The sequence below is a fragment of the Falco biarmicus genome, chromosome 3 (assembly GCF_023638135.1).
Source record: "Falco biarmicus isolate bFalBia1 chromosome 3, bFalBia1.pri, whole genome shotgun sequence".
Classification (NCBI taxonomy): Eukaryota; Metazoa; Chordata; class Aves; order Falconiformes; family Falconidae; genus Falco; species Falco biarmicus.
The window spans coordinates 80612132-80627431 of NC_079290.1; the positions used below are offsets into that span (position 1 = coordinate 80612132).

General features: G+C 38.6%; 1 protein-coding gene across 5 annotated transcripts in view; it reads left to right on the forward strand.

The window, feature by feature from the left end:
* The window catches only part of GRB10 (growth factor receptor bound protein 10), a 149711-nt gene extending 134442 nt beyond the window's left edge, over nt 1-15269 (forward strand). For 4 of the 5 annotated variants that reach the window (XM_056330146.1, XM_056330143.1, XM_056330145.1 and 1 more), the window contains exons 9-17: nt 1188-1325; nt 1942-2052; nt 2964-3062; nt 6088-6165; nt 6828-6944; nt 7832-7898; nt 8937-9024; nt 11212-11305; nt 12095-15269. In XM_056330146.1, coding sequence (XP_056186121.1) covers nt 1188-1325; nt 1942-2052; nt 2964-3062; nt 6088-6165; nt 6828-6944; nt 7832-7898; nt 8937-9024; nt 11212-11305; nt 12095-12241 — 939 coding nt within the window. In that variant the 3' untranslated portion in view covers nt 12242-15269. Of the gene's footprint in view, nt 1-1187; nt 1326-1941; nt 2053-2963; nt 3063-6087; nt 6166-6827; nt 6945-7168; nt 7313-7831; nt 7899-8936; nt 9025-11211; nt 11306-12094 lie in introns of those variants that run through there. The other variant, XR_008820535.1, reaches the window with a different exon arrangement.
* The last annotated feature ends 31 nt before the right edge of the window (nt 15270-15300 follow it).

Consider the following 15300-nt stretch of genomic DNA (forward strand, 5'->3'; position numbering starts at 1 on the left):
CACAGTGCCATATACTGCCTTAAGAGCTAGTATTTTTAGTCTTTTAACAGTAGCATGAAAAACAGCGGGATCTGTTTGGCCTAATGTCAGCCTGGCTCAGATATGCAAAAACCCTTGCATTGTAGTTTACTTTTGGTTTATCTAGCTGGATGGAGAGAGTACGTTCTCCTCTTGGTCTTTTCCTTTCACAGTTGAGAAGTGGATTCGTAACAAAAATAGCAAGAAAATTGACTGTTAGGTGAGATGGGGAAGGAAGACTTGAAAAAAAAATTAGGTTTTAACACAACTAAGAATTCTGACACAGGACACTAATTTTTGGTGGTGTTTCCTGTGGGCATTGTCCACCAAATAACACCAAAACACAACTTTCAAGAATTGCAGAGGCTTCTAGGCCAACTAGGTTTATGCATTTATCTTCCTATTATTCAGTTTATTAGTTCAGCGTTAACTTACTGAGCGAGCCCTCTGTCATTTAAAAATCTGGCCCATTGTAAAAAGTGAGCAATCCTTCAATTCCCTAACCATTGTTAATACTTCTTTCCTTTGATGTATCGCAAATCAAATGATTCCATATGTGTTCCCTCTAGTTATGTCAAGAACTTAAGTATTTCTGGATCTTGAAGTCTAATATAATTGCTGACACTTATTTGACTGCTCTGTGTTTCACTCTGAATTAAATACTCTGCCATACCTCTTGTCTTGGGACAGGTACCTGTGCTATGTAAGACTTCAGTGTGGGAAATCCTGAAACAGGCGGTTCCCATTCTAAAACTTCAGGATAAAATTGCAGGTTTTGGCTAATGTTTCCAAGTTAGACTAGTTGCAAAAATGGTTGTGACAATATATTATTTTAAGAATTAATAAGCTTGCTTTGTGTCCCTTCTGGCCAGGTGCAAGAAGGATAGGGATACAGCGAAAACGTTAGCCTTTTGGAGATTGAAGTATTGACACAGAGAACAGGAAAGTGGCAGTGGCAGGAGTTAGCTAGGTAGACATAAAGGGAGGAGCAGGAATATCCATTTTAGTTGTAGATCAGTTTAAATATGTAGGCCAGTTCAAGCATAATGTGAAACTGTCCCAAGTCAGTGAAGTGATTTGCCATTTGCTTTTCTGTTCTGCACATACAGTGACAATTTTAGGATCCATCCATAGGGCATAATCCTCATTTACATTTTCCTCTCCAACAGAACTTTTTAAACTCCAGTAGCTGCCCTGAAATTCAAGGTTTCTTGCATGTGAAAGAGCTGGGTAGGAAATCATGGAAGAAATTGTATGTGTGTTTGAGAAGATCAGGACTTTATTGTTCTACAAAAGGAACTTCAAAGGTAAGATTAAAAAAGAAGTTGCACAGTACTAGCATGTGAAAGCATTTTCTGCTTTTACAGTGGGTATTTTTTGCTAGTTTTTAAATATCTGCACATAGTGCTTTTTTTATCACATAGAAAAGGATAAGCAAGCCATGATCAAATGACAATCAAGCCCTAGGCTCTCAATGCATGAAAATAGCTATATGGCATTGTTACATAATGAAACCAAACTAGCCAGGCAAGATCGTTGTGGCTACTAAGTCGTGCTAACAAGGTTAGCAAGAGAAATCATGCTCTCCAAGCATGTTTCATGAATTTAGTTTAAACGATACCTTAAACAATATTTCATGTTATCTAACTTTCAGGTTTCTCTGGAGCAATGTAATAGGCTATGCCATTTTTAATGGGATGTGTTTGAATAAATATTTTCTCAGCTTCTTGTATAAAGCAACTTCTGCTAGTAGGCTGACACTTAAAAGGTGACATGCCTGCCCACTTCAGGCTGCCCGAGAGAGGATCACAGTGTTGATACCCTGCCCTCTGTCGGAGGTTGGTCTTGAGAGACTGCAAAGCTTGCAGCAAGATCTTCCAAAATCTTTACACTTACCTACAATAAAACGCGGTATTTCCCCAGGAGCCAAGACATTTGCAGTTGTTGGCGGACCTAGAAGACAGCAATATCTTCTCATTGATAGCAGGCAAGAAGTTGTACAATGCACCTGCAGAGTATGGATTTTGTATAAAGGTAATTCTTCTCATTAAGTTCTTCCAAATTGCAAGATGGTGTTGGTAGCTCAGAGTCGTCACCCCCTTCCTCTACCAGCCATCAGCTAAATGGGATTAGCATGTAAAACTCTGCAAGCGTTTCTGTCACGAGGACTTGATCTCATGGACGTCTTTCATTTGGCAGGCATGTCCTATGAATCTTGCCATCATTTTATGTGACACTTTTAACACTTTATCTGGTGCTCCTTTGGCTTGGGAAATTTCTGTGCAAGATCAGTTCTGTGCTGAAGCGTGGTGTGCCTGTGAGGCGGCCTTGATTCACCTCACAGATAAAATTTTTTTCCAAGTACTGTAATTCAATAGCAAAGTCTCTCTGGACAGTGAGCACCAAAACTATATCGCAACAAAGGATCAAGCTCTCACTGGGTTTAATTGTACCATTATTGTGGACCAGAGGTTTGCATTTAGAGCCAGATAACATGGGTTTGCCTCAGAGTAGACACCGGCTGCAGGACACATGGTGAACTGATGGACACAGACTTTCAGTAACCTTCAGTTACAGAAACTTAGGTTCTTCATAACAAAATGGGGTCTCATAAAACTTGTCACAATTCAAAAAAAACCAAAACAAATCAAAAACAACCCAAGTGCCTTGATTCTGGTTCTAGCATGGCCCAAGTACCTTGTTCCTATAAAATGCCAGAACGGCAGGGTATTTCAAAGCAGGCACTGACATTGTCTTACTGGACCCAGCTGAGAAAGTTATTTCTTTCAAAGCATTCTCAGCCTCTCCTGAGCTTTAATTCAGGGTGGTGTGAGCTTTTCCTGGCCAGTTCTTAGACTAATACTGTACCTGCCTTTACTCTGCAGCAAAGTTAGTGGTGGCAGGTTTTCTACTGAATGTAGCTGACTTCCTTTAATACTTTATAGCCCAACAGAGTGAGAAATGAAACGAAGGAACTGAGGTTGTTGTGTGCTGAAGATGAGCAAAGCAGGACGTGCTGGATGACTGCATTTCGACTCCTCAAGGTACTTCATCTATGTGAACAGAGCTATGCCTATAGTCAAGTTGCATTCGTTATTTTCTTCATGAGAAGATATCTGTATGTTCTTAAACATCATCTGCCTCCAGAACAATGTGGCTAAGAACAAAATGCCAGGCAGACCTGTCTCTCCTAAGCTTTTAAGCACAGGACTGAGCTCAATTCCTTTCACATATGAACCAAGTATAATAGTTCTGGAGCCAAATTTATGGTATGTGAATTAATTAAAAAAACTGCTTAACAAGGTATTTGCAAGTTATCATAAGCTAAAGAAAATGTATTGAGAATGGTAAGTGGTTATCTTAAATATAACAGAATGCTATCCAGAGCCTTTATAGTTTTTTTAAGTCTTCTGAAGGTTCTATTTAAAAAAAGTAACAAAAATAAGCAACCCTATCTCTTGAGTGAAAGTTACTCATATCTGAGAGAAAGAACACAATGAGATTTCTTGATAATATTGTAGGAGGCTTCCGTTTTTTTCAAACAAAATCAGGGTGGAAGGAACTGAGGAGAAAGTTGGCTCTTTTGATCAGAGAACTTCCTGATCTTCATAGAGAAATGGGCAGAAGTTTTGGTTTGGTTTGGTTCTAAACCTTTCCTGAAGATGCTGCCTTGAGAACGACTGTATTCTTCTCTGTACCTTACTATGTCCTCCCTCATATTAAAGGGAATATACACATATATGAAATAATACAATAAATATGTACAGATAATGTGTTACCCATGAAAATCCACCTCCTGTCTATGCCATTATCTTCCTCTGTAATATCCTGTGTCAAAGTGTAATATACAAAATGTGATAAAAAATAGAGGCATGCCCAAAGTGGTACTGTAGTGCTTGTTACTGGATACATGTCCAGCCAAATAGGATGGAGAACCTTGAACTCAGTCAACTTTGGCTCTCTCAGTAGCAAACAAATAATTTCAGATTTGGAAGTGAGGGCATGGCTGTTCTCTCCAGGCACCGAGATCAGTGTGCCAGCATCCTGCTGGTGTTTGCCACCTGTGAGGCTGCGCCCAGAATGGGACGTGTAACCCCAGGGTGCTGCGAGCATTTGGTCTTGCTGTGCTGAATGAACAGAGTCGCCGTTCCTGCCTAAGTAGCAGCCTGCATCAGCAAAGCCTTCACACCCCTCTCTGGCAAAATGCCCTTTTCCCCACTAGTGTTTCACACTCACCTGTGGAAGAAGATGCATTCCTACAGCGTGTGTCCAAGGAGCTGAAAGGGAGCGGGTGCATCAGAAAAAGAGTATGAGGTTTTACGGCTTCCTGGTCCATGTGTGGCATTGACTAGGAGAACCCACAGAGGTTCACATCGCTGCATGAGCGTTGTTTATTCCTCCCCTCCCTTTCAAAACAGTTTATCTCATTTGTTTATCATTAAGACATAAGACATGACAAATGTTTGCTACAATTACCCGTTTCTCTCCCCGTGCAGACTGTCCATCATGCAAAACCCTGTAAGCATAGGGAAAGCAAATCAGACTCCTAGACCTGCGGGTATGAAATCGCAGTGTCTGTTCTCCATCTACATTAAGTGGTCACCTTCCAAACCAGAGTACATCTCTTTGAATGCTCTCCAAATATTATCTCATTTGTTATTTTGTTAATTGTAAGAGATGCTGTGTTGCAATACAGAAGTTCCTAATTTAAGCTGTTACAAAAGCAGGTGCACTAGCCGTAGTATGGGCCAGGATGTAAAAAGCAATTCCGGTTACAAGATGCGTATTTGATTTCTGTGGAGCTGATACCTGTTGACTATCATAATCTGTTCTCCAGTTACTTGACTTGACTTGATACATTAACAATTATGGTAAAGAGTCTTAGTCCCCAGGCAAGTCAAAGTGTTTCTTCTCAGCTGTCCTTTACTTTCCCTGTTTACACAGAATTTTGCATTGTGGGGAAAGTGCTCAAACAGAGGATCAGGTAATTGTAGTGAATTGTGCCTTGAAGATACCACTTGTTCTGAAGAAATCAGTTACACTGGTCGAGGCACTAATGTTTCTGAATGGCAAGGAAAAGCCTTTACGCTGTACAGAATTAGCTGTTCTTATCAAATACGCAGACATGCATCTTGCTGTGACCGTTCAGAGGAATCTTTCTTCGCAGTGCAACCTGTGGCAGGAACAGTACTGCATGGCAGTGATTTCTGTATACTGGCATGTAACATTCACCCTTAGGCAGTTAACACTAGGGGAAGAAAAGGGATTGTTTTTAAAGAATACTGAAAGGTGATTGAAAGTGTATAGTCAGGGAAAATTAAGGCTGTGCCCCTGGGCTGTGGCCATGAGCCTCTTTTTTATTTACCTACTGATTTAGCTTTCCATATTCCTATATTGCCCTGTTTACAAAATTATATATACCGTTTCAAATAGAACATTCAGTAACCAGTGTTGCTATACTTCAGCACTGTGCCTCTAGGGAAGGCACTGAGTAGGTGTTTTCCTACCATCCTAGCTACTAGTGTTGCTAAAATTTATCATGTTCAACAAGGAGCATGACTGGAATTCAATCACCTTATTTTTGTAAGGATGAGAAAAGTACCAGAAGTGTTACTTCCTGCTGAAATTTATTAAAAGAGCTAGTGTATTAGAAAGGTTCTTATTCTTTATCATTGTGAAAACTGAGTTTGAATGTCTTAAGCAGATTTTTTTTTTAGGTTCACATTACTAGAGGGTAAAAAGAGGGGGAGTTAATTGTGTTCTGACCGCGAGTGAAAGCTCGTATTCTACAAGGAAAACGTGGTGGTAGTTGAGAGTGACAGAAAGTACTTGTGTATTTCACTCAGGCTTGTAAAAGTGTTGCTTTTTAAATAAAACCTGTGCATATATACTGCTTGATTGCCACCTGCCAATCACTATTACTCAATGCAAATTGCTTTGGGACAGCTTCTGATCATGAAAATAATAAGCTGGTGGCACTTTGCTCCACTGTAAATGGTATTATGAAATTACTACAGTTTTTTTCCTAGGGTATATATTTGAATAACGGCCTTGCATTTCTGTTGGCAGTATGGAATGCTACTGTATCAGAATTACAGAATTCCCCAGCAGAGAAAAGCCATGCTTCCACACTTTTCCACACCAGTAGTAAGTAATGAACTTTACCTCATTAATGTATGATGTTGGAAAAGATATGTTTGCTTTTGCATTTTAAAAGTGGAAAAATTTATGCTAAGAAACATAAATTCAGCATTGTGTAGCAAATCAATGTCAAGTTCATGTTTCACATGAGTACAGTTTACATGGTTGGCTCTCCATTATCTTAGGCTTACATGATCCACATGATTGAAAAATCTTGGATACGTCAGGCACTTTGAGATGTACAGTACAGAGACATCTGGCTGTCTCTGCAGAAGCCAGCTTAGGTCTGGCAAAACTAACACGTAAATTTCCTAAAATATGTTGGGCCAAGAGCTGAATGTTAGCTATCTAAAAGTGAAGATCCTATATTTGGATCCCAACTGGCCCTGAAAATGACTGGAGTGTAGTAATAGGGCAAGTGGGCAACCTGAGCGATACAAGATTTTATTCTCAGCCTTTGAATCCTCTCCCTCCCCTAAGGTCTAAAAAGTAAAGCCATCTATTTTTGTGTCTGTGAATCTTTTGGAAGGGGGGAAAAAAGAGCTGTATTTTCTGTGCTGTTGAAGGATAACTTTGGACAGTTTTCTAAAACCAAAACATTTTGAAATTAAACTCTCAAGCTGGTTTTTTCTTTCCGTTTTTTGAAACAAGTGAAAATTCCTTTTCAGAGAAGTGTATCTGAAAACTCACTAGTAGCAATGGATTTTTCGGGGCAAATAGGAAGAGTTATTGAAAATCCTGCTGAAGCACAGAGTGCTGCCTTGGAAGAAGGACATGCTTGGAGGGTAGCTATCTTCTCTTCTTTTCTATTTTTGTAATTAGTAAGTGTCTGTTGAGAGCCAAAACACAGAGTGTGCTATGATGTTAGTGCAGTGCTGGTCACAGTATAGCTTAGCTCCGACCTGAAGCAATCACACTGCAAGCATGCAGATCTGAAAGTCAATATCCATCTTTAGCAAAACTGTCACATTCACAACAACCTTCTACCACTGCTTCTCTGTCCCCCTAGTGTCCAGAGGAAAGTTGAGGGGGAAAGCAGACCCACCAGAACTTTACTGCCAGTTTGCAAAACCAGTCTCTGAGGAGGAATATGTCAAATTAAATGCTTCCCCACATGGAAGAGGCTGGGGCTCTGACTAATGGCTTGCTCCCAGTAAGTTTAATTGCAGAATATACAAGAGGCAGGACCTCTTGCAATGAAAACTGATGTAACTTGTTTATAGTGTCTTGTGGACAGACAGCTGCAGTACAAGTTTTCCCACATGCTCGTCTCTTAGGGACTAGGAGTCATTACTGAAGCATTAGCTGGTGCTTTATGTACGGGAGGGAAATACTGCTTGATTTACTGAGTGCCTGGTGTTTTGCCTGAGCAGAAACATATCAGACTTTTCTTTTTTCTGTCATTTTTTTTTCTTTTTTTTTTCTTTTTTTTTCCTTTTTTTTTTTTTTTTTAGATACTGAGCTTTCATCATTAACATCTGGCTTGTGGCCAACTGAAATGAGCTGCTGCTTGTAGATTAGCCCCCTTCAAAGTTGCATTTCTTTTTCTCATCCTTGCATTAAACTTGCCCAGCCCCCAGTTTCCTGTAAATTAAATCTGTATTGCATGTGCACTGATTCTCTTCTGTTGAGGCCTTAGTGTGGATTTAACGGTAATTCATTTTCTCTGTAGAAACGTAGCACAAGAATGAACATCTTGGGTAGCCAAAGTCCACTCCATCCTTCCACACTGAGTACAGGTAAATTCTGCTGGTTTGTAAGCATAGTATCAGAGGCCTCTGTGGGTAAATAAAAGTTACGTTTCATACAGAGACAGAGTGCAGTCGTGTAGTATTAATGCCTCAATGTTAAATACAATGTTTATGTTTATTAGCAGCTTCTGTGTCATTCACATGCTTGCCCATACAGACATAGTAGAAACTTCTTTTCCTTTGACGACATGCTCAAACTTTTCTTCAGTATTAATCTATTGAAACTCAGATTTTATAAAACCAGACTCCATAAATGTATCCATTGAAAACAATCCAGAAGTATTTTTTTTCATTTTAGATGAGGAAACTCAGTGAGTGATCTGTTAATCTTTAAGGACTTAAAAAAAAAAAAAAAATCTCCTAAAAGTCTTTAAAATAGCATTCATTCCATAACAACTGAATAATGTAAAATATGGATGCCTGTGAGTCCTGAACATCTCTTTGAGATTTTAAGTTTATTAAAATAATAGGAAATTGCGTATTCATATCCTGGACTACTTAGAGGAAACACAACTATTCCCTGTTTCTGTTTTTATTCTGTTGAACAGAATTTAAAAACACCATTTGAAAAACAGTAAAACAATAAGTAAAAATATTTGGGGGTAACTCCACCCTTGAAAGTACAAGCTAAAGTGCTTTTCATTATTTGAGAGTTAAAGGGACTTGGTTCTGACTCGTTAGCATATACATTGTATTCCAAGAACGGTTTAGTCCCAACATTTTCAAAAAGCTATGAAAAGGCAGTACTATAAGAGATTTCTCTTGTTAACCTAATTGTATATCTGCAAATCAGAAAATACATGGAGGTATTGCCTGTCTACTTGGTATATTAGCTAGATGCAACAGCTGGTCCTGTTTTTCATATTGTTTCATTTCTTATATTGATTCATGAAAGATATTTGATATTCTGTAACAAAACTATACCCACTTTTAAAATGTTTAAATAATTAGTGTGTGGAAAAAAATGTTGCATATTTCACTGTTTTTAACCATCCTCTCTTTCCCTATTTTCACTCTCGCCTTCAGTTATTCATAGGACACAGCACTGGTTTCACGGCAGAATCTCTAGAGAAGAATCTCACAGGATTATTAAGCAGCAAGGGCTTGTAGATGGGTAAGTATTCCTGTTGCTTACTATTTATGATCTGATGATAAGCGTTACAGACAAGAGCAGAATTGCTGCTCCAAGGGTTTACAGGTTCCTGAACACTTCTGAGTAACCCGATTCTTGAGTAGTCCCATTATAGCCTGCCTGGATTTCAAAAAGTCAGGGTATGTGTTTGTAGGAGTGGGGTTTAACTCTTAATTTGAAAAATAAAATGTTAAGAACACACTTAAACTTTTTTCTTTTTCCAACAGAGGTAGTTAGTTATACATTAGAGAAATAGAAATGGCTAGTGCTTGTACATATTCATCAAGCATGGGGTTTTTGTCGTTTTGGGTTTTTTGCTGGACTAAGGCTTTGGGGGTTTAGCTTAGCAGGTCAAACAGAGAAGAGAGGCTGAGAAAGCAAAGGAGCACTGCTGACTTGTTGGGTTTCTGCTTCTCTCACACTGCAGATCTTTACAATCTCTAGGCTTTTTTGACTTCTGTTGCCTTAGGAATCCAGTGGCCTGTCCTTCTCGGGCTTTTCATAAATGTGTTAATGCCTTTGAGACATTGTTAAATTTGTGCCTAGTGAGTTTACTTACTGTGGAAGGTGAAGATTGGTTGGTTTGGCTGTAGCAAGGTCAGTCAGCAGTGGCAAAATAACCATGTTACGGATGTGCTCTGACATCTAAGGATCGTGGTTTTCAGGACAGAAAAGTCTTGCTTGTGTTTTCCTGCTCTGTGTGTTCTTGAACAAAAGAAAGTAGAAAGTTAACAGTCTTCTCAACGAGTCATGTAAGTTGTTCAGCAATGTGTATGTGCAGCTGATACTGCTATCATTTGACTGTTTCTGGAAAATACTGTTGAGGATGCATCTGTCTGTGTGGACACCCTGTTGCTTGCCAGAAGTTGAGTGAGCAGGATCAGTTGTGCTGAGCTTTCTTTGTGCCACCAGCTTATGATACCGTGCATTATCTGAAATGGGATGAAAGATAATTTAGAGATAACTGCATGAACAGCAGTAACCACACGGCAGTTAAGGTCTTTCTCGCTGAGATGGATCTGAATGTCTAAAGTCTTTGGTCCCTTTTCCACACATCTGGTTTTGCTAGGACTAAAAAGAATGTTGAAATACCATGCATGGTTTCCGGTGGTGGCAAGACATGCCTGTCTCTGAGTATTGGACTGACTCTGGTTATGATGGTGCATTTTTGCGGTAGTGACATTTCTCAATCAGTTCTGAGGAGCTGGAGTAAGTTCTTTTGGGTTCATAAGACTACGAGCAGTTCTTGCAACTCAGCCTTGGAAGAGTGTGTTCCTGGCGTAGTGGTTAGCAATTAAGAGGGCTTGAGGCCTGCCCCAGTACTGTGCTTGGCCATCTCACGAATCCACTAGTGATTAGCACTGTGAGCCTTATGCCAAAGGTATATTCTTGTTTGCTGTGTCATGGAGAGGTTCTCCTTCCTTAGTTCATAAATGTCAAGTGGAGGAAACATTTCCAATGAGATTTTCTTCTCCTCTTCCAAGTATGTGTGTAACCATTTGAGTTAGGACTTCAGTTTTGTGCGTCAACTTTAAAGTGACAGTTACATAGCATATGATGTTGCTAGCTATACTCCTAAAAGTATATTCTTTTCCAATGATGCTCAAGGGAAAAGTACTGTGACTGTTATAGAGGAAAAATCAGTGTGTTTTCCCCATCTTGATGATGTGGATGCTACTTAACTGGTAAGTTGTTTGAAGAAAGTATTGAGCTGGTTTGGGGCAATTGCAGCCATTTAACTGAAATTTAATTTTGCCAACACTGGATTTCTGTAAACTGATGTAAGATACTGGAGAGTGGGAACAGATCCTCATGTATTACCCATCTACAGAAATCCAGATTTGCTTTGGAGTTCAATAAGAACATTTTCCTCATGAAATTACCTATCAGTAATGGAGGGATCCGTTAGAGACACCCTTAAAAAAATCCTGATGCATACATTCACAGGTGAAGAACTACCGTCATACGTCTTTTCCTTCTTATTTCTTCATCTATTAGTGTTGCATAGCCATGGCATAAAAACTGAAAGTGAATTGCCAGTTATGGAACCACCTGTTAATGAGACTAAATAAGAGTTTGGCAATAGCACAAAATGACTGAATAGCTCTGATTATTTATGAAGAAACGGATTGTGGTATTCAATGTGTACTTAAAAATGCTCTCTCCTAGACTATTTCTTCTCCGGGACAGCCAAAGCAATCCAAAGGCATTTGTACTTACGCTGTGCCATCATCAGAAAATAAAGCATTTTCAAATCTTGCCGGTAAGAAGATTATTTTTTGATACTGGTCACAAAAAAAAGAAATTTTAAATCCTAAAGCTTTGCCAGCATCTGAAGAGATCTCTTACTAATTACTGATGTCATTAACAGGGATGTTTCCATTAGCAAGTGTATTAGCAAGTATTCTTTAGAATTGTCAAATGCCTGATTAAAATTCTTTGTTAACATTGCCTGGAAAACCAGTGTAAGTCACTTAGGCATAGAAGTAATGCACAGAACTTGTTCTCTGGGATTCACAGCAACAACAGCAGCAGTTGTCTCCCTATCACTTAGGCAAATGTAGAATAACAGGGAAACTTTAAAAAGCTTTATTCTGGAGGTTATCCAATAACATGGAGCTTAAAATAGCGTTACACTGAAATGTCGAGAACCTATTTGATTTCTGTCTTGATCAAAAAGAGCATTAGAAATTTAAGATCGTGCAGACCTCTTTATTGGTCCAAACCCTCTTTTCCATTGCTTTGCCTGCCAATTTTACAACTAGCTAACAGATATATTTGGGGCATTTTTGTTTTATGTCATGAAGACCGGTGCTGTGTCTACAACTTTCAATTACTCTGCCCATGAGCTTTCACTTTCATAAAGGAATGTTGGGTTAACATGGTATTTTTCTAGGGCTGTGCGTGGTTTCATGAAGATCTTTGGGCACTAGGCTGTTTGGGCAGTGCCCATCATTTATCTTAAGTCACACGCTGGTACTCTTCTATGTTTTGCCACACTTGCATCTCTTCATGTGCAGTCTAATTTGAAAAGGATGTTTTGTTTCCCCAGTGTGAAGATGATGGACAGATATTTTTCAGCCTGGATGATGGGAACACCAAATTCAGTGATCTAATCCAGCTTGTTGAATTCTATCAACTAAACAAAGGAGTCTTGCCCTGCAAACTCAAACACCACTGCATCCGAGTGGCCTTATGACCTCAAATCCGACTCTCACTGAAGACTGGATTTGCTAGGAGAGTAATTGTAAGAGAACGTTGACACTGGGGAATTGGCAGATTTGTAAGTTGGTAAAAATAAATAAAAATATTATGCACCTTGGGACTCTGAAAGGGATGGATTCGACAGGTGCCAACAGACCAAGATTGCTGGTTTGTCTAACACCTAAGAGTGATTGCTGCTGAGTGTCCCAGCATCCCAAAAATGGGGGGAGGGTATGTAAAACAATGAGTAAATTTGAAACAAAACTGGAAACTATCTTGGCTGGGCCACTTAACAGAAACAAGTGTGAAGAGAAATCTTTGAAAAGAACTCTTGCCCTGGAATAATCTTGACAATTAAGACTAGTGTGTTTACTTTTTGTATTGATCACTTTTTTTGCACTCCTACTTTGTTTCGGATATTGTATGCAGCCTATATTAGGAGCTGATGTGGCTTTTAAAATTCATGCAGGAGTTGGGTATTAATCTGCACCCTAAAATGTATGGAATGCTTCAGCCTAAAAGGATCTAGAAGAAAATCAAGAAGTGTGTGTGTGTGTGCGAGCGTGTGTCTCAAAACTTCTCTGGAGACCTGAGGTTCGATGATCTGCAGATGTCTTTGAAGAAGAAATGAGGATACAATTCTAAAAGAACATACCACCATATACGTACTCCTAAAACTGTTGACTTGTAGCATTATGGCTGTAGTATGTTGATGGCATATTAGTGGCATCCAGTCATGCAAAGACTGTATTAGATTCTATGCACAAATTTTTATTATTGGAGTGGTGGTTTGTTTTTTACAGCCTTTTGACTGTTTTCCTGAGGAAACTTACTGTTACTAAATAGAATAGGACTGAATGACTACACTTGTATTTGAAACCACCGGTTTTTGTGAGAAGATTCTTCTGCGGGTAGTCTTAGTATGACAAAATAATAGTAAAATAAATAATTTTAAAAACAAAAACAAACAAAAAAACCCCCACAAACGAAAAACCAGTGTTTTTAGCTTTATAGCTCCTTGAATTTGCAGACTGTTTCAAAGAGCTCTTTCCATATAGTAAAGCTACAGTGACACCAAGCTCTCCTGGGGATTAGGGCATAAAAAGAACTGTACCCCTGCTGCTTTCTGTTGGGCCATGAAAGTTTACACAGTGAGAAAGAACATTCTGGGAATGGAAACACATTTCATTGTGAGCTAGCTGCTGGCAATGCCATCCATCGAGGTAACTGGTGATCCCTGTGTCATATATGCTAAAGCACGCCAGTACCTATGGCAGACAAGGATGTGTCCTGCTCCAGTGCTGGTTTGTCATCAGAATTACTTTATTGTTAATGTTTAAGTCAGTTATTTAATGTTTACACAGTAACTCTTTCTGATGATGAATCAGTATTAAAGTTAGACAAGTCCCACCAAGATCCTCCAGTTGCAAGTATCATTCTTCCAGCAGCACAGTCGGTGCAGGAGCTGTTACGGAGTTGACTTCCCAGTACTTCATGCAGTTAGCCACAGCGAGAAGTATTCCACCCTGGGAACTTGCAGAGTGTAGTGCAGAACGGAGCGTTCTTAAGATGGTAAATGATTTACGCAGGCTAGTTCATCCTTACTAATATTTGCCACTGGGTTTGAAATTCTAGCCATCTGAAAGGGTAAAGAAGGAAAACCAATCCTATACCTTTAGGTCTTCATGTAGTGTTGAGAATAGCTTAAGACAAACCATAACCTGCCTGAGTCGTCCATATCAGCTTATAACTATGTCAATGGTATAGAAACACTGTATTTTAGTTTACAGAACACATTTAGTATTTTTTTTCCATTTAATGTCTAGATATTAAAAATGAAGAAACTTGATTTTGTTTTTAGTAGAAGCCTTTTTTGTTTTGTTTTGTTTTTTAATTGTACATAGTGAAATGAGTGTTCCTGCTTTCTAGACAATGTATTTTAAAACCTTGAAATTAAGCTAACTTAAGTCTGACTTCACTTTGCATGCTTCTATTTGGCCCCTATTAGGAGAAAAAAGATACTTGTATTGACTACATTACCAGTTTAATAAGACCATTTATACTGTAGTTTTAAGTTTTTCTGTTTACATAGCTTAGTGACAACCATGCATTTTTCCCAGTAGGCAGATAGTATTTGCAGTGTTTCATATTTATAAAAAAAAAAACCTTGCATCTTATTTAAATTGAGAATAAAAGTTTGACTATGAATCATGATTTTTGTATGTAGATGGTTGACTTAGTATTTTGTACTTTTCCCAGCTAAAGTGAGCTGTTTTGAGAAAGTGACCACCTTCAAAGTGGCAACAATCTTACTTAAGCAGATCACTGCTTTGTCTTCTTTCTGCTGGAAAACAGTCAATACCACCTTAGTTTTCCAACAGATTCAGCTGGCTGCCAGCTCAGAATACCAAGGACTGAAGGACATTTGACTCTTATTTTTGTATTTAAATGACATGAATGTAAAGGGGATGCTCAGGGTTGTTTTGGAGCCTGTTGAATTTTTATCTTTTTGCCTGTGATTTTATTTTCTAAATAAATACTTCATGTAGCAATCTTGAATATGTTGAGAAGGAAAATGCCAAACCATTTTGGTAATGAGGTTACTAGTTAAGTTATGTTACGATAGGTGTTAAAGTACAAAAAACTTTTTATTTGTTAATTAATCTTGAAGAAACACGTGCCTCAGTTTAGATGTTTTGTCTTATCTTTTCTGCACTAAATACCTGACAGTTTGACCAATCAATGCACCTTTCCAGTGGCAAGACTTGCTTATCGTAAATTATATTGTCACAATGCAAGATTTAGTGACTGTAAAATGGAATAAAGTTTAAAGTTTCAGGGAATGCAAAAGGTATTAACTTAAGAGACAAAACCTTTATTCAATATGCTTTGCTTCATACTGTAAATAGCTTTTTGGCTTGTGAACCTAATTGTAATCTTTCAGGTATTTTTGTACAAATAAGGGACTGATATTCTGTTTCTTGTAATTAGAAATAAACGTTAATACAATGCTATTCATTTTACATTGGAATGAATGTCGTCTTTTGGATATAT